We start from the raw sequence: 17808 nt of genomic DNA, 5'->3' as shown, positions 1-17808 counted from the left end.
AAGGGGGCAGCAGCCAAAGAGGCACCGCGTGCGGCTCCAGGGCAGCAGCGGGTTGCCGACCCGTGCGTGAGACAGATCCAGCACAGACGTCGCCACCTGCTGGTCAGGTGAAGAGGCAGATGGAGAGGCGCGTGTCGCCTCAAGGCGAGGCATTGGCCATGAGATGAGATCATTGAATTGTACAGCGATAGAAACGATGCGTTACATCTCAGCACGGGTAGCGATGGGATTTTAAAAAACCCTTACGAAAGCTGGTAGCGAGAAAAGCGAAGTCCGTAGCCCACATATTTTAAATCCGAGGGCCTGAGCGATATTTTTTATCGATATTATTATCGATATTATGACCACAGGGTGAACACGGGCGCAGTTATTGGATTGGTCAATTTCGGCGACATCGGCGATTCCGTTGGAGTCCGATTTTATTGTAGCGCTGCATCACGGTGGCGATGGAATGTTAACTACCTTGCCCGGTATACAGGAGGTCATGGGTTCGATCCCGACCCCGACGCCTGCTGCTGTATATTTGGAGTTTGCGTGTCTCTCTCTCTCTCCCCGTGGTCGCGTGGATTTTTCTCCGGGTCCTCCGGTTTTTCCCTTCGCGTTTAGAATCAACGTCACGCGTTTAGAGAGCATTTGGCTGCGATAGATTTCCACACGATAGGCCGCTGTGTTGAGCTATCATTTGGTGCGTCTGATAACGATCCATGCAGCTCAGTGGGCCTTACCTGGTGAAATAAAAACAAGTCACAGTTTAGTTTTAAATCCTCAGCCTGTACATTTGGGCACGAATTGGTTCCCCGTTTCACCAACTCTCACCGTTCGCTGCGGCGGTGATCGTTCTCGATCACATTGCACTTTGCGATCGATGATTTCCAATCCAGCACAAGCCAATCGCATCCCATTGATTGCACGACGGTGGCCCTCGTGTGTTTGTCCAACTAATCAACAGAATATGCGGATCGTGATGCAAATAATATTGACCATGGTGGCATTCGCACCCCATTGATTTAAATTAAAAATGCGTGGGGTTCGTCCTCAGGGGTTCGCATACTTGAGGATCCAAGTGGAATGCAAATAAACGGGGAGGGAAGCCACACACCCGCCTGTACCATCATGCACAGAGGGGAAAAGGTATTTGATCCCCTGCTGATTTTGTACCACTGAGAAAGATTTTGCCCACTGAGAAAGAAATAATCAGTCTATAATTTTAATGGTCGGTTTATTTGAACAGTGAGAGACAGAATGACAACAAAATCCAGAAAAACGCATGTTAGAAATGTTATAAATTGATTTGCATTTTAATGAGGGAAATAAGTATTTGACCCCTCTGCAAAACATGACTTAGTACTTGGTGGCAAAACCCTTGTTGGCAATCACAGAGGTTAGACGTTTCTTGTAGTTGGCCACCAGGTTTGCACACATCTCAGGAGGGATTTTGTCCCACTCCTCTTTGCAGATCTTCTCCAAGTCATTAAGGTTTCGAGGCTGACGTTTGGCAACTCGAACCTTCAGCTCCCTCCACAGATTTTCTATGGGATTAAGGTCTGGAGACTGGCTAGGCCACTCCAGGACCTTAATGTGCTTCTTCTTGAGCCACTCCTTTGTTGCCTTGGCCGTGTGTTTTAGGTCATTGTCATGCTGGAATACCCATCCACGACCCATTTTCAATGCCCTGGCTGAGAGAAGGAGGTTCTCACCCAAGATTTGACGGTACATGGCCCCGTCCATCGTCCTTTTGATGCGGTGAAGTTGTCCTGTCCCCTTAGCAGAAATAAACCCCCAAAGCATGTTTCCACCTCCATGTTTGACGGTGGGGATGGTGTTCTTAGGGTCATAGGCAGCATTCCTCCTCCTCCAAACACGGCGAGTTGAGTTGATGCCAAAGAGCTCCATTTTGGTCTCATCTGACCACAACACTTTCACCCAGTTGTCCTCTGAATCATTCAGATGTTCATTGGCAAACTTCAGACGGGCATGTATATGTGCTTTCTTGAGCAGGGGGACCTTGCGGGCGCTGCAGGATTTCAGTCCTTCACGGCGTAGTGTGTTACCAACTGTTTTCTTGGTGACTATGGTCCCAGCTGCCTTGAAATCATTGACAAGATCCTCCCGTGTAGTTCTGGGCTGATTCCTCACCGTTCTCATGATCATTGCAACTCCACGAGGTGAGATCTTGCATGGAGCCCCAGGCCGAGGGAGATTGACAGTTCTTTTGTGTTTCTTCCATTTGCGAATAATGGCACCAACTGTTGTCACCTTCTCACCAAGCTGCTTGGCGATGGTCTTGTAGCCCATTCCAGCCTTGTGTTAGGTCTACAATCTTGTCCCTGACATCCTTGGAGAGCTCTTTGGTCTTGGCCATGGTGGAGAGTTTGGAATCTGATTGATTGATTGCTTCTGTGAACAGGTGCCTTTTTATACAGGTAACAAGCTGAGATTAGGAGCACTCCCTTTAAGAGTGTGCTCCTAATCTCAGCTCGTTACCTGTATAAAAGACACCTGGGAGCCAGAAATCTTTCTGATTGAGAGGGGGTCAAATACTTATTTCCCTCATTAAAATGCAAATCAATTTATAACATTTTTGACATGCGTTTTTCTGGATTTTGTTGTTGTTATTCTGTCTCTCACTGTTCAAATAAACCTACCATTAAAATTATAGACTGATCATTTCTTTGTCAGTGGGCAAACGTACAAAATCAGCAGGGGATCATATACTTTTTTCCCTCACTGTACATCTGCAGAACGTGAAGCACCAGTGGCATCTATATAACATCCTTTTAAAAATACTGGTATAAGAAGCGCGGTACATTATTGTAACGCACATTATTCTGATCTGGTCAGTAACAAATAAAATGTGTCATCCACCTGCTTCATGAAATATTTGACCATCGTGCATCATTGCCAGGTTTATAGGTTACTAACATGAGTTCCTTTGCACATCAATAATCCTTGCATCCTAGCCAGTAGGAAAATCGGAATGTTGTTTCTTCTTGCGATTTTCCGAATAGATTATTTAAAAGATGAATGGTTGTTCTCTCGTCAATGCGTGTTCTGTCTTTCGTATGGATAGAGTATCAACTGAAAATCGATGTCTAAGTTGTGAATCCAGCTTTCGGATTCAGATCTTAGCGAGTGTGAGACTCGTTCACAACGCCATCCACTCAACACACGAGCTCCACCCCCAACACGAGCTCCACCCTCGACACGAGCTCCACCCTCAACACGAGCTCCACCCTCGACACGAGCTCCACCCTCCACACGAGCTCGACCCTCAGCACGAGCTCACAACGCGCTCCACTCTCGTGGTACCCGGCGGCGGCATTTGGATTCCGAGCCTCTCGCTCCGACGTCCTCGCGGTGCCGGTCTGCACGGCGAGCAGCGCGCGCGGACGCTCTGGAAGCACCCGGCGGCGGCTTTGCCTCCATCGCCAATCTACCGGCTGCGCGGTGTCAGAGTGAGAAGCACTCGACGCCACGTCCCAGATCCAACACAAGCGCAGTGCAAGGAAGATCGTTGCAATGACGGATCACAAAACAACAACGACCATATCTACTGTTAGATATTTGTTTGTGTTAATATGGTCACGTGTCGCTTTGTTATGTACATAAATTCCATCGTCTGACAAAATGTAACATTTAAACTTATGCTTATTTTATTCAAAATACAGTTAACAGTAACATGCACATTTGTAAACCAATTCTGTTCTACAGAGCATGACTGAAGTACCTTCATGTGCTCTTACCAAGTTATAAATTCATCTAAGAAAAATAGTGTAAGTTGAGAATATATGCCCATAACGGGTAAAGTACATGGCCCATAAAAGCTATTATGTGTTCTGTTCATTAATCCACAATGTAATATGCAAGAACCTTATCACAATGCAAAACAGTCATACTGCTCTATTTCAATAGGACTGACATGTGCATTTAATGCGGGAAACAGCAGATGTCAAACAAATATTAAGTTAAAATGGTATTCAATCAACGTAAGTTGATTATGAAAAATATGAGCCATGCATCTTTGTATCCTGTCACTTGTAAACTAAGTCTTATTGGCAGGCAGCACAAAATGGGACTGAACGCAACGTGGATTTCCCATGAACTTCTAAATCGCCATACAAATGTACTTTCCGGCAAACCAAGGGTCACGAGGCTTGAAATACATCCCTCGGTTGTCATCCAAGCAAGCCAAAACATGTCGCCACAACCACGTCGATATTCTAAGCCTGCCAACTACAAGACATTGCAAAACGAATGCTCTTCACAATCAAGACGAGTCGTGAAGTCAGAAGGCGACGGCGGATGATGCTGCCGCGTGGCTCGGAGCAGGAATGTTGTCGCCACACTTCACGACTTAATTCGTCACAAGCGTAGCGTCAATTTTCTCTTGAAGTTCATATTATACTGACACAAACCCCTCCGTCTTCTCCACGTGAACGTGTTGGCGGTACCACCGGTGGTGTGTGATTAAACAACAACAACAAAAATCGCTATCGTTTATTTTCCCGCGATTCTCAACCCCGGTCAGGAAATCTTGCGGGGTGGTGGCAGTGGTGATGTTGCGTCCGAATCAGTTCTCGTGATGTCGAAGCCGTGGGAAAGCGAACGTTTATATGAGCGGACCGAACACGAAGGTGCACGGTGTGTTGCCGTGTAGCAGCACCCAGCCCTGATGACGATCGGCCGATCCGTGTTGTTGACGCTTCGTGACCTCGACAGATTTGAGTCGTGCCCGAGACTCGGTCGGACAATTCCTCAATTCAACTCGCCGGACTATCCATCGGCGGATCAAGAAGACGACGACGAATAAGATGATGCTCCAGTCCGACCTCGGGCTCATAAGGCAACGCAAGGAAGCTGCTGCTGCTGCTCCAGGCGAAACCCTCCTCCTGGTCGGCCCAAAAGGCCCTGGAACCAAGTCAACGGTCAATATTGACCTTTTTTTAGCAAGGCTCAGCCGACTGAATAAAACTTCGAATCGCGTCAAACTTTGCGACAGGATCAATTAATGACTGATAAGAAACAGATTTTCTGATTAACATTTTGATTTCAGGCTGTTTCATGAGGACCATTGGGTGCTATGCTGCACCGGTGTACCGCCAATACGTCCAGAATATCATTTGGAAAAAACCTGTACCTTGATCTGTACCTTTGCTGACACAAGCACTTCTAATATTTTCTTATTTCTATTCAATGTTCTAAAACGCCAGTGAAAATGTGAGCCAACTCGAGTTACAGGATTCGCATTGTAACCTCAGTAAAACATGATTGTAACCAATCCGATCAATTTTCACAACGTTCTATCATTTAATCGCTTATATATATGAATATAAAAACACTTGTTTGCTTTACATATTATAAATATTCTTCAACAAATTACTATTGGTAATGGTTGTGCGCGCCAAGTTTGACGGTGCTCAGAAGCCCACAACTTGCAGGGCTACACCAATAAAACGTAACGCCAACACTGTTATTTGCTCACCCACGAAGATACCAGCACCCTCAATGTTCATCGCATGGCTGGGTGGGGGGATCGTCGATAGGCCCGGGAATTCATTCACTGGTTGTGGGTTCATTCATTCTATCGCGATCCGTGCTGATGACAAGCAAAGCCGAGATGCAAGTTTGACTTGTCAGTTCAAAAGTAAAACCAAATATGTTCTCTGCCTCCTTTCACTTTGTGTGCTGATGTAGTGGTACAGCAGAACCCCTCTTCACGACTGATCGCTTCACGACGGGCCTCTATAGAGACCAATGTGTTCACTTACCGACCATTCCCCTGTTAACGACGGGCTGTTGTAAGTACAGTAAATATTAATGAATGCATTGATTAACCATGTTTCTTTTAATATTATGTATTTATAATGTTTGTATTTTTATGTATCAATATACATTGCTTAATTATTATAAAGTACGTTTTTGGGGTGACAAATTAAGCCTTTAACATGGATTTCCTAGTACTTGCTTTAACGACCAAATCACTTAACGACCGAGTTCGTGGAACCAATTTCAGTCGTTAAGAGGGGTTCTACTCTATTAGAATATCACTCGGCCGCCCGTCACCTGACCTGGTGACTCGGACGGTGCCCTCTCCATGACCTCAGGTGGAAGGCACCACAACCCAGGGCATTCCAGGGAAAAGGTGCCCCCTCCCCTCCCCCCCGAATAATTCCACTCCACCAGCCACCTCTTACTTGTCGTCTTCAGCCATGCTGGTAAGTCCATGGAAGCATTCCCGCCCCCCCCGCTCCCCAGAGAGATCAGCACGTAGCACCGGTCTGTAACACTGCAGCTCGTTTTACAGAATACTGCACACATGTCGTCAGCATGTGAGACACGAGTTGTGGTGCACCCACCAATTATTAAGCATCTGTAGTGCACCCATCGCTTGCACTATTACGCACAGACCTTTAAGTTAGGCGTATGGCATCCAATGAAACGTCAAGCAGCTGTTACCAACGCAGTAGGAAAACGCTATTCTTGTATTATGACTTCAGCCATTCAAATATACATGTCACGTTTAAATGGTTGTTTTGGATTGTGAAAAAGCAATATCCCAATTGTGCAACTGGCATTGTGGCAGAGCTGTAACCAACATCATTATTTTGGTGAACTGGTCGAGAAGCCACAGAACTCAAGCTCCTGTTGGCCTTGTCCCCTCGTGAGGGACAGAGGAAACACTGCCACCAGCCCTCACCTGCCCTGCAACGACAACAACAACAACCACCACCACCGTCCACCACGAAGCGGCGGTGATGACACCACAGAGCTTGTGCCAGGCTAGATGAACCTTGGGGCCATGTGGAGTGTTGAAGGCTCGCTGACAGGTGGTCACGGGACAGACCCAAGTGTTACGAGTTAACTGCCTGAGACGACTGACAAATGCGCCAGCCTGCCCGCTCTCACCTACGCATACTAAAACACCGTGACCAGACACAAAACCCACTCAACATGAGACCCAAAAGATGATGATTTTGTCACATGCGTGTGCGTATTGAAACATATCGAGTCAAGATTCTTAGAAGAGAACACCTGAATTCATGTTAGCTGACTTTGTCTGAAATGCTCCAAGGCAGGAATTTACAAGATTGTGCTTTTTAAGTTGTGCAGGTAAATGGGAGGCTTACTCCTAGAAATAGTTATCCTTATGAGACTGCCCCAAATGTTCACAAGATGTTGTAAGGGTCATTTGTTGACCAAGCTACGATATTTGATGTGAGATTGTGCTTTCAATAATACTCTTAAGTTGTCTACAGCTAGGGTTCACTGGATCTTGGAAGCTGAGCAGGTTTAAGCCTGGTTAACACGTAGGTCGTCGTGACCAATATTATCCATTAAGGTTTTTTGGGGGGTAAGATCGCATGAATATAATTGTGTCGTGAAACCCACCACCAACCGGCACAGCCAATTGGTAAGGTTTGTCACGTAAACAAAACATGCAAATTAGTTACTAGTCCAACACTCCGCTTGTGTGTTGGAGAGTAAACCCACAACGTTCACAATTTAAATTACAAACCTTACTAATTGGCTGTGTCGGGCGGTGGGGGGCTTAACGACACATTTATGTTTACACGATCTTACCCAACAAAAACCTCTATTATAGGTTGAAGCCTGGTTAAAAGGTGAATGGGAGATTTCCTGTGAATTCCAAGAATTGTAAGGTTGGCAGTACAGAAAGAGGTTTTAGAATCCATCTGTCTAGAGCTTCGACAGTAAGACCCTGGTATGCGCAGCGCGTTTTCTCATGTTTTTTGTTGTTGTTCACAATCATTAATGGAACTGGACAAACATCCCTATGCAGGGACCTCTCTTTAAGGAAATATTCTTGAGACTCGGCGAGGCTTACCTGGATAAAACTAAGGACATCATTAGTATTGTTGTTGTAATGGGACTGTATGATTCTCTCCGGTATTCTCTGAAATATTAACCTTGTGACTTAATACTACTTTGACGAGAGCATTTAGTACTGGACCGCCATGACACCCATACACCACGGAAGTGGTAATCTAAGAATATTTACTTCATCTTCTTGGTTCTTTCGGTAAAGTCACGTAGAAGGGAAATAATAAAATAATAAAAATATTAAACAAAATTATCACGACGTTTAGACTGCAACACAAGCAATCATCAGCGAAATCGCTGTCCGTGGTGCTGACGTTAAGAAAAAAACGCCACTTTTTTCAAATTTTCTTGTTGTGGATTTCATACCTGATGATGATTGCTTGTGTTGCAGTCGAAACGTCGTTGAGAATTTAATTGTTTTATAATTTTATTATTTTATTATTTCCCTTCTACGTGACTTTACCGAAAGAACCAAGAATATGAATCCCTGCAGTCACGAAAGCTTTAAATCAAAATATTTACTTCCTTTCACGGTTATAAAAAAAAAAAGCGTTTTAACGAGCGTACGTCGAAACCTTTGTAGATGCGTATCAGTCCACGTACGAGTTGTAACTCCCAGACACGCATTGTGCTCTTGTGCGTCAGTGGTTCACCATGAACTGCCCGAGAAGAAACGCTCACGAAGGTTGGGTGGCCATAGGCGGAAAAAATGTGAAATGCGCACAACAACAATTTCAGACAAACCTGACTATGTACATTGGATAAAACAGCAAAATCAATCTTCAGACAATTTTCGAATAAGCCGAGAACAAATTCCCACCCCACATGCCTTTTTTTTTGGAACATTTAAACGACGGTTTAATAGTTTTCTTTTTTAATGTACACGAGCTTAATGGAGATACCACTTGCACAAGAACGACGAAAAGTCTTTTTGAAAAGGCGATGACAAATCAACGATGACGATGATTAAAAACCCCAGCATGTCACAGCATGGGGTTTGCAGGTGAGAAGCCATGCTGTGCCACGCACCACGCACCACGCGCCCACCACAGTCAGGGGCCCACGCTGCGCGGAGACCTCTCGGGCTCGTGCGTGCGACGGTTGCGTCCCTTCTTGCCGTCCTGGAGGTGCTTCCACTTTGCGTGGCCGAAGCCTCCGTGGTGCCGTCCCTTGCCCTGCCGGCCGCGGTGCCGCCGCTCGCGATGCCACACCTGCTCGCAGAAGTCGTCGACGCCGCCCAGCGTCGGGTGGTTGATGAGCTGCATGAAGTCGCGGTACCACAGCCGGCGCGACGGTGCGGCGCCCGGCAAGGACGACGGCGGCGGCGGCGGCGGCGAGGAGCCGGCGCCCTCCGTCGCCTGCGCGATCCTGGCCCTGGACATGGCCTCGTCCTCCTTCCGCAGGAGCTCTTCGAGTTGCGCGGCGTCGATCACCTCGAGGCGGAAGCGCCGCAGGGTCTGCGCGAAGCCGTGCTCCGAGGCTCGGCACAGGTAGGAGCCCGTGTCCCTGCGCAGCGTGCCGCGGAAGAGCAGGCCGTGGGCCGTCTTCACCACGCGGTCGTCCGGCGTCACCTGCGGGGGGGTGGAGGGGGTGGGGGCAAAAGGGCCGCGTCAAAAGGAGACGCGGGACGCACGACGCGGCGGATAACGACGCGCGGAAGGGGGCCGCTGAATTTCACCGGAGACCGTCGATGCAGTTGTGTTCACTCCTTTCTCTTTGAATGCTTGGACGGAACTCAGAGAGTAAAACACAAAGCCCAATCGCATCCTGATCGTGATGTCTCGGATAAGAGGTTTGATGCTTAACGCATGTATGACAGGTTTTTTTACTTAACAATTGATTTTTAAACAGTAGCTCTAAAAATAGCCCCACTTCCTCCAGGTGTGGTCATTAATTTGGTATTGCTTCTGCAGGGTTTATTACAAGTAAAGTTTTCTCGCACGCATCAATCAGTTCGTGCTAATTTGCAATGAATGAGGTCACGAGGCTCCGTGGGAGAAACCCCACGAACGAGGACATTGCCAAAGTGCGTACAGTGTGTACAACAGGTAAGAGGAGCAGTACGGTACAATACAACATTACGGCACAATACAGGATGTTTTGGTTCTTAACTACGGTATGATATTTCGGTACAGTATTTTTGTCATCAGGAACGGTACGAAAGTACAGATATTGTTTTATGTACCCTTTCTGTACCAACTCAGGTGACCAATTATTTTCTGCTAATCATTCTACTATATTGTCTACAATAATTTAACAAGTCAATTATCAAAAACTAAAATGGCAGGCAAGATTCCTTTCTCAAAATGCCACTTAGCGTGGATAACGAATGATAATTTTAAGCGTTTTCAATTGACATTTAAAAATTATGCAATTTTGGATTTAAATGTGTTTTTTGTCAATTCTAACAAAACAATCAAACATGTTAACAGAAGATTGTTTTTTTTAAGAGCAAGAAGCATTCAGCAAAATATAAATCAGGCAAAACAATATACTATAAAGCTTGCTTGTCATCTATCCCTTATTTTCTTTTCTTTTTTATGGTATAAGGTACGAAATCTTACCGTACTGGTACGATACGAAAATGTTCTCAAAGGTACGGTACAAAAAATCTGAAGGCACGGTACAAAGTTACGGTCTGGTATTTTTTCGAGGATCAAATACAAAATATATATCTCCTACCGCCGCACCGTACTGCCAAGTGCTACTGCACTCATGATTCCGAACCAGGAGGAGCCCTGATTAACTTTGTCATTGAAGCGTTAACATCTCAAAATTCACACGATCTGATTTGCAAGGCGGGTGGAAAAATACCAACCTGCTACCCACACCCGCCTGGAATTCACCGTTGTGGATTTGCTTCCCCGATGTTGGTCGTCTATTGTATTTATTCTTAGCACGTAATTAACGTCTTCTCAGTCTAAACATATAGATTTTTTATTCAGTTTATTCCCTCTTTGCTGTTTGTTAAGTTTTTTTGCGATGTGGGTCTGCTGATATAATAACAAATCTGCCTCCAAATGTTCACACTCTTGTTGCTTCCATTTAGTTTTCAAACCTTGTAAGTTTAACAAACTTTATGAATTATTATTTGGTTCTTTCGGTAAAGTCACGTAGATCGCGTAAGTATAAATGCGTCGTAACCCTCCACCACCCAACACAGCCAATTAGTAAGGGATCTGTCACGTAAATAAAACGCCAATTAGTTACTACTTCAGCCCACCGGTGTGTTGAAGAGTAAATCCACAACAATTACAATTTGAGTAGTACGACGTTTCGCTGGTAATTACACCAAGCATCATCGGGCAATTTGCCAAATCGTCTGATGATGCTGGATGTAAATCCCTTACTAATTGGCTGAGTCGGGCGGTGGAGGGTTATGACGCATTTGTAGTTACGCGATCTAACCCAAAAACCTTAATTATTAACCTATAGAAGATGAACCTTTCGAGTGATGCCCCTCAATATTAACTATATTACTTTATGCCATATTGTAGCAGTGCCGATATATTTATATCGCTATTTTGGTGACTAGTTAACGATAGTTTGAACAACTGCTTTGTGAGGAATAAAATATTCTCTAAACCGATGGTTTAACATCTCCAACTGGGAGCTTTCACAAACACCCACAGTTGCACTTTACCTTTCTCCAACACAACACCAAACCGTACCACTACTCTATTAGCACCACTAACGCTGCATTGACACAACAAAGTCTCACTGAAGAAAGCCCAAAGTACCGACGTATTCATTCCCACTCACTGACGGAAACACAACCCCCACGTCGAAGCTTTATAGGCAGCTGCTGCCCGCGACGCTCTCCACGCCAACGTCACTAACGGGGAAGATGCCTGCCAACGACGCTGGTGGTGGGGAGTGGAGGCGGTCACCTCGTTCTTGGCGGACTGGCCGCTGGGCTTGCCGAGGAGCCATGAGACGTGCGCTTGCTGGGACTTGGGGAGGCACTCCAGCAGCAGGCTGCTGTTCTCCACTCCGTACACCAGCTGCTCCTCCATGCTCTCTGCATCCCCAGCCACTGAAGCCACACACACAGCACTCAAGCAGGCCGCTTGTTGTTGTTGTTGTCGTGTTGAGTTTGGTGTCTCCCCCCTCCCACCCGCCGCGCTCCTCCGATGAGCAATGGTTGGCTACGTGCGGTGCGCAGGAAGCTCAACGCACGTACATCCTCCACAATCGCGTTCGTGGTTATTTTGCGTGATGTGTTGTGTGGTTTCGCGTCGGACTGGGAAACCGTTGTCTGACAGAAGTGGGGAACCTTGCCGGTGAGACAGAGAACGTCATAACCCCGTCCAGAGTTTGCACGTGCTGAACCAATTGCTGGTGAAAGATTGGATGTGTAAAAAAAACGAATTTATTTTTGTGCCGAGGGATTGATACTGGAAGGAGGTGTATTGTCTTGCATAATTATTTTGTCTCTGGAGAAAGGACAAAGCCACCACTTTGTGCTTAATAATACGAAAAGCAAACTTGCTGTGTTTGAAAAAACAAAACATGTATGACACATTTTATTGGAAAGACGGTTATTCACAAAATGCCCATGTGAGTATAAAGACTAGCTCTGTGCCCTTCTCTGGAATCCCGTGGATTTCTCAATAACTTATGAGACGTCACAAATATATAAACGCAAGTTTTACTTTTAAACATCACATTATCTGAAAATCTGCCGGAGCAGGAGCAGCGCAAGGCTGCTGGGCCCTGGATCCAGGTGCTCGCGGCCGGCACGACGAGGTCGCGAGTAATCATTGTTTGAAGCGCTGTCGCACACTTACGTGAGTAGTACTGGTCGGAGCACTGCGTGAGGGGGTCTCCGTTGCGAACGTCCTGCCGCCGTGACCTCCTGCTGCGAAAGCAAAAACCGTGATGGTAATGCTCACAGCTGCACAATAGCATCGTCATGGGCGCCCCGGTGGCGAGATGTTAACAACCTCGCCAGGTATACAGGAAGTAACGGGTTCGCCCCCGACCCTGACGCCTGCTGTATAATTGGAGTTTGCATGTTCTCTCTCTCTCCGTGGTAGCGTGGATTTTTCTCTGGGTCCTCCGGTTTTTCCCTCCAAATTTAGAATCAACATCACGTGTTTAGAGTATTTGGCTGCTAGAAATTTCCACATGATGATAAGCCACTTCGTTGAGCTATCATTTGTGCCAGGTCACTTCTGAAAAAGAGCTATGTAGCTCAGTGGGCCTTACCTGGTTAAATAACAAATATTTACAATAAATGTGTAGCTATACAGTCTGTTATCCTGTAACGCGGTAGTTGCATTCCTGAAGAACACCGCGATGTGGAAAAATCGCGTTATAATAAATAATATATAGTAGAGGGTATAAAGCACAATACACGAAAACACGTGAGATGCATATGCAGGTTGAGCACAGACTGAGGCGAGTGGGTAGCATCTACAAGCATCCAGCAGCATCCCAACGCCTTGCGCGATGCTACGCCGAGGCAGCCGCACAAACCGCTTATTCCTTATCGCGCGACGTAGTCCGCTCGATTCGCGCTCTACATCCAATCCGCGTTATGAAAGCCAACACGCGTTTGCAGCAGAACTGCCCGTAACGTCACAGGCAGCTTGAGGACGCGGCGAGAGCGTGGCGGCGGCGGGCAACCTGCGCGAGCTGGGGAAGTATCGCGTGCAGGAGGCGCCGTCCCAGGCGCAGTAGGGGTCCCGGGCGAGACAGCACTCGGCGCAGGCCTTGCCGTACACCCCGCAGCGGTGCAGCGCCAGCTGCGTGAGCCCGCCGCTCGAGCCGATGTAGAGGTATTGCTGTGGTCAAGGGACGGCAAGAAGAGGCCGCGTGCGCGCTGTGTGCGATGTCCAGGCTCTGTCGTGCCATGCTCAGTGGCGCATCCAAGTGGGGGGCGACTGGGGAGATGGGGGTGATTAACCCCCTCCCCCCCCCCCCCCCCCCACGAGTATTGGTGTTTTATTGATATTTAACGGAGAATTTTTTTAAAATATTATTTTGATAATAATGGAGAGGCATTCACAAGGGGGCCCCATACCTGGGTCAACTCCCCTTCCCTATTCCTCAGTTTCCGACTCAGGTGTTCTAAAGCTGCGAGGACGAATCGGGAGTTATGCCAAAGGGTGAATGAGGGGGGTTCCCGTGGTTCTTCCAGGAGCTCAGGATACAATGTTGGGTATTATCTCGGTGCCACACATCACGCTCTACAGATCGGTAATTTAAGCACAGAACGTCCTCATGGCGGGGCAGTCCCCAGAGGCGTGGATGCAACGTTTAGATGGTGCCCAGGGGCCACCTGGGCCAGTCGGGGGGTTTGGTTGAAACTCTTTTTTTTTAAACACTCAACTTCGTGTGCGTTGTTTTTTTCATTTAAACTCGAGCAACGTTCGCTCACGTTGAAGCCTATTTACCGACTGTTGAATCCGTTTACATTACTGGCAGCAAGCAGTAGTGATTAAAAAATGTATAGTTTGTGAAAACAACATTGAATCGTACACAGGGCACTTTTGAAAATGCGTTAGGGAACTCACCAGCTTTGATGAGATTTCCATGCTCAAGATGGGTTCAGGTTCCTAAGTTGAAACACACAAATGATGACTGAAATGAGTAAGTAAATAAACACCACAATGCATTCACAACCAGCACAAATTTGTGTTTACGTTGAATTATAGTTTAACCAAAGGCCTGCGACCACATCTCCTCATGCGTTCTGAGGAGCTAAGCAGGCCTGAGCCTGGATAGTGCTTGGATGGGCGACAGCATCAACAAACAGTCTGCTGCTGTAGGGCTGACAGGTTGCTATAGGGCTGCTATGGGGTTGTGAGATGACGCGGTGGGCTTTGGGTTGTTATAGGCTGCTATAGGTTACTGATTGCTATAGGGTTTCTATAGGTTACTGATTGCTATAGGGCTGCTATAGGTTACTGATTGCTATAGGGTTGCTATAGGGTTGCTATAGGGCTGCTATATGGTTGTTATAGGTTACTGATTGCTATAGGGTTTATATAGAGTTGCTATAGGGCTGCTATAGGGTGCTATAGGCTTCTATAGGTTGCTATAGGGGAGCAATAGGTTGCTATAGGGTTGCTATAGGGTTGCTATAGGTTTCTATAGGTTGCTATAGGGTTGCTATAGGGTTGCTATAGGGCTGCTATAGGGTTGCTATAGGGTTGCTATAGGGTGCTATAGGTTTCTATAGGGGAGCTATAGGCTGCTATAGGTTGCTATAGGTTGCTATAGGGTTGCTATAGGGCTGCTATAGGGTTGCTATATGGTGCTATAGGTTTCTATAGGGGAGCTATAGGTTGCTATAGGTTGCTATAGGGTTGCTATAGGGCTGCTATAGGGTTGCTATAGGGTGCTATAGGTTTCTATAGGGGAGCTATAGGTTGCTATAGGGTTGCTATAGGGCTGCTATAGGGTTGCTATAGGGTGCTATAGGTTTCTATAGGGGAGCTATAGGTTGCTATAGGTTGCTATAGGTTGCTATAGGGTTGCTATAGGGCTGCTATAGGGTTGCTATAGGGTGCTATAGGTTTCTATAGGGGAGCTATAGGTTGCTATAGGTTGCTATAGGGTTGCTATAGGGCTGCTATAGGGTTTCTATAGGGTGCTATAGGTTTCTATAGGGGAGCTGTAGGTTGCTATAGGGTTGCTATAGGGTTGCTATAGAGCTGTGAGACAACGCGGTGAGCAGCAGAGGTCAGTGCAGCAACAGCCAGCGCAGGTCTGTGCAAGGTAGCAATAAACCCCATGAATGTGCATCGCTCTAATAACTGGGCCAGTGGCAATTATTAGGTCGAGTGTGATGTCATCGCTACCGGCATTTGCCACCATTTCACTGCAGGGCTACAAATAGAAACTCCGCTCTGTGCTTGCGGCCTTCACCCCTGGAGGTGCAGACGAACCTTGAAGACCTGGATCTCCTCGAGAAGAACCTCCTCCAAGTCCTGCCAGGTCTGGCGCGGCACCGACACCACCTTGAGCACGGTGCCCACGTCTGCATTCGCCACGCGGCACGCACCACACACAAAGACAAAGATCCCCCGTGTAGCCTTAACAGACCGTTGGGGCAAGTTGACGTTAGAGAGCACCTATAAAGGTCGGCACACGAGGGGGCAGCATCACGCACGGCCGCCTTTGTATCCCTAGTGGCGATGTTTACACACCGCAGCAGGTACTCCTTTGCGGCTGAATCGACCTAGGGGAGGCCCAGGACCGGTTCAGATAATCGTCACTGCTGTTGGCCGTGAGCGGGAATCGAACTCCGGTCGTCGGGTTCGTAGCGCAGCGAAGCGCTAACCGCTGCACCACCGCTCCCCCTCCGCACCACCCACCCACCCCATGCCACCGCACACCACAAGCACCGCACACATCACATGACACAATGCTTATATGACACGCAAGTGTGTGTAACACACAAATCGCGCACCCCATTCGTGATTTGACTTCATCACGCAACTACAATGGCTAATTCTTACAAATTACATCACTCTCACTTGAGAGCGGGTAAAGCATTTTACCAGTTGACCCAATGCACAAGATTTATTTTAAATCCCCTGCTGCTGTGCGCCCCAGCAGCATGAAAGGAGCACACAGCAGTCGATCGGCAGGTTATGCATGGTAGGGTAAAGTGTGGGTTACTCTCCCTTCTACCAAGACATCTGTCCGGCGTGGAAGTGTAGGCCAAGTACTCTCCAGACAGGCTCTCTCTGGAGTTGCCTCTAGCGGAGGCCCTTCGACCAGCGGCGCCTTAAGCAAGCAATTCCAGACCCGCAACTTTATCCTCACAGTGGATACGGTGATTCACCATGGGAGTGGCTCAGCCACTGCTGATGGCTTTTGCATCGCCAGCCATGGGAAAGACAGCAAACTAAACACAAAAAGCAGTTCTAAAGAAAAGAGTATTCAATCTCGATTATTTAAAAGTGCATAGCTCCAGTGGCTTCCTAATATCGGAAGGAAGAGCGTTCCAGACGGCCGCAGAAGTGCATCTGAAAGCGCCGCGCGATGACGTGGTGACCACCGCCTTTGTTCGATGGCCAGCCAAAAGCTGCTGCTGCTGCGAGGATGACGGAGTTCACGCGATGGTTTACGCTCCAGGACGAGAACATCACAGAGAGACGACACAGATAAATGTCACAGAGAGACACACCACGCTCGCCCCACCCCCAGAGAGACGACACAGAGAGAAGCGCCCCGCGTCCCCGCTGACCGGTGGCGATGAACATGACGTCGTAGTGGCCGTCGTCGGCCTCCACGCGGTCCACGACGATCTGCGTGAAGCGGTACCCCACGTCGGTCTGCAGCAGCAGCGGCCGCTGAGCCGCGGGCCGCACCGGGTGCAGCATCAGCGGGTGGCCCTTCACGAAGCTGACCACCTCGTCCGGGAAGGCCTTCGTCGACTCAAACCCCCCGAATATGCGACTCGGGCACTGCGGCGCACGCACAGGTAGATCAGCGCGTGTGTGTGTGAGTGTCATTGGTATTGGTGAGTGTCTGAGTTTGTGTGTCTTTGTGTGTGAGTGTCTGAGTCTGTGTGTGTGAGTGTCTGAGTGTGTGTGTGAATGTCTGGGTGTGTTTGAGTGTCTGGGTGTGTAGACTCAAATGAGTACCTGGTGCCGTATCTAAGTGTGTGTCTGAGTGTCTGAGTATGTGAGTGTGTGAGTGTTTGTGTGAGTGTTTGAGTGTGAGTGTTTGAGTGTGAGTGTGTGTATGTATGTGTGTGGGGAGCGGTAGTGTAGCGGTTAGCGCGCTGCGCTACGAACCTGGTGACCCGGGTTCGATTCCCGCTCACGGCCAACACCGGTGACGATTATCTGAACCGGGCCTGGGCCTCCCCTAGGTCGACTCAGCCTCAAATGAGTACCTGGTGTGATGTGTAAACAACGTCACTAGGGAGACAAAGGCGGCCGGGCGTGGTGTTGGCCACCCACCCCCTCGTGTGCTGTGCCAGCCTTCATAGGTGCTCGCTAA

The 17808-nt window shown here is 47.8% G+C and overlaps 1 protein-coding gene across 7 annotated transcripts in view; it reads right to left on the bottom strand.

Annotated features, from left to right (window-relative positions):
• Positions 1-3739: 3739 nt before the first annotated feature.
• Positions 3740-17808, bottom strand: part of LOC144943612 (semaphorin-3A-like) — a 163023-nt gene continuing 148954 nt past the window's right edge. For 5 of the 7 annotated variants that reach the window (XM_078871223.1, XM_078871224.1, XM_078871227.1 and 2 more), the window contains 7 exons: positions 17048-17267; positions 15741-15832; positions 14364-14405; positions 13474-13631; positions 12633-12703; positions 11733-11878; positions 3740-9413 (listed from right to left, as the gene is read on the bottom strand). In XM_078871223.1, coding sequence (XP_078727349.1) covers positions 8895-9413; positions 11733-11878; positions 12633-12703; positions 13474-13631; positions 14364-14405; positions 15741-15832; positions 17048-17267 — 1248 coding nt within the window. In that variant the 3' untranslated portion in view covers positions 3740-8894. The remainder of the gene's footprint in view (positions 9414-11732; positions 11879-12632; positions 12704-13473; positions 13632-14363; positions 14406-15740; positions 15833-17047; positions 17268-17808) is intronic. The other 2 variants (XM_078871229.1, XM_078871228.1) reach the window with 1 other exon arrangement.

Source organism: Lampetra fluviatilis, chromosome 32, assembly GCF_964198595.1.
Source record: "Lampetra fluviatilis chromosome 32, kcLamFluv1.1, whole genome shotgun sequence".
In the NCBI taxonomy this organism is placed as follows: domain Eukaryota; kingdom Metazoa; phylum Chordata; class Hyperoartia; order Petromyzontiformes; family Petromyzontidae; genus Lampetra; species Lampetra fluviatilis.
The sequence above is the reverse complement of the archived record's forward strand: the minus strand, read 5'-3'. Positions and strand labels throughout refer to the sequence as shown.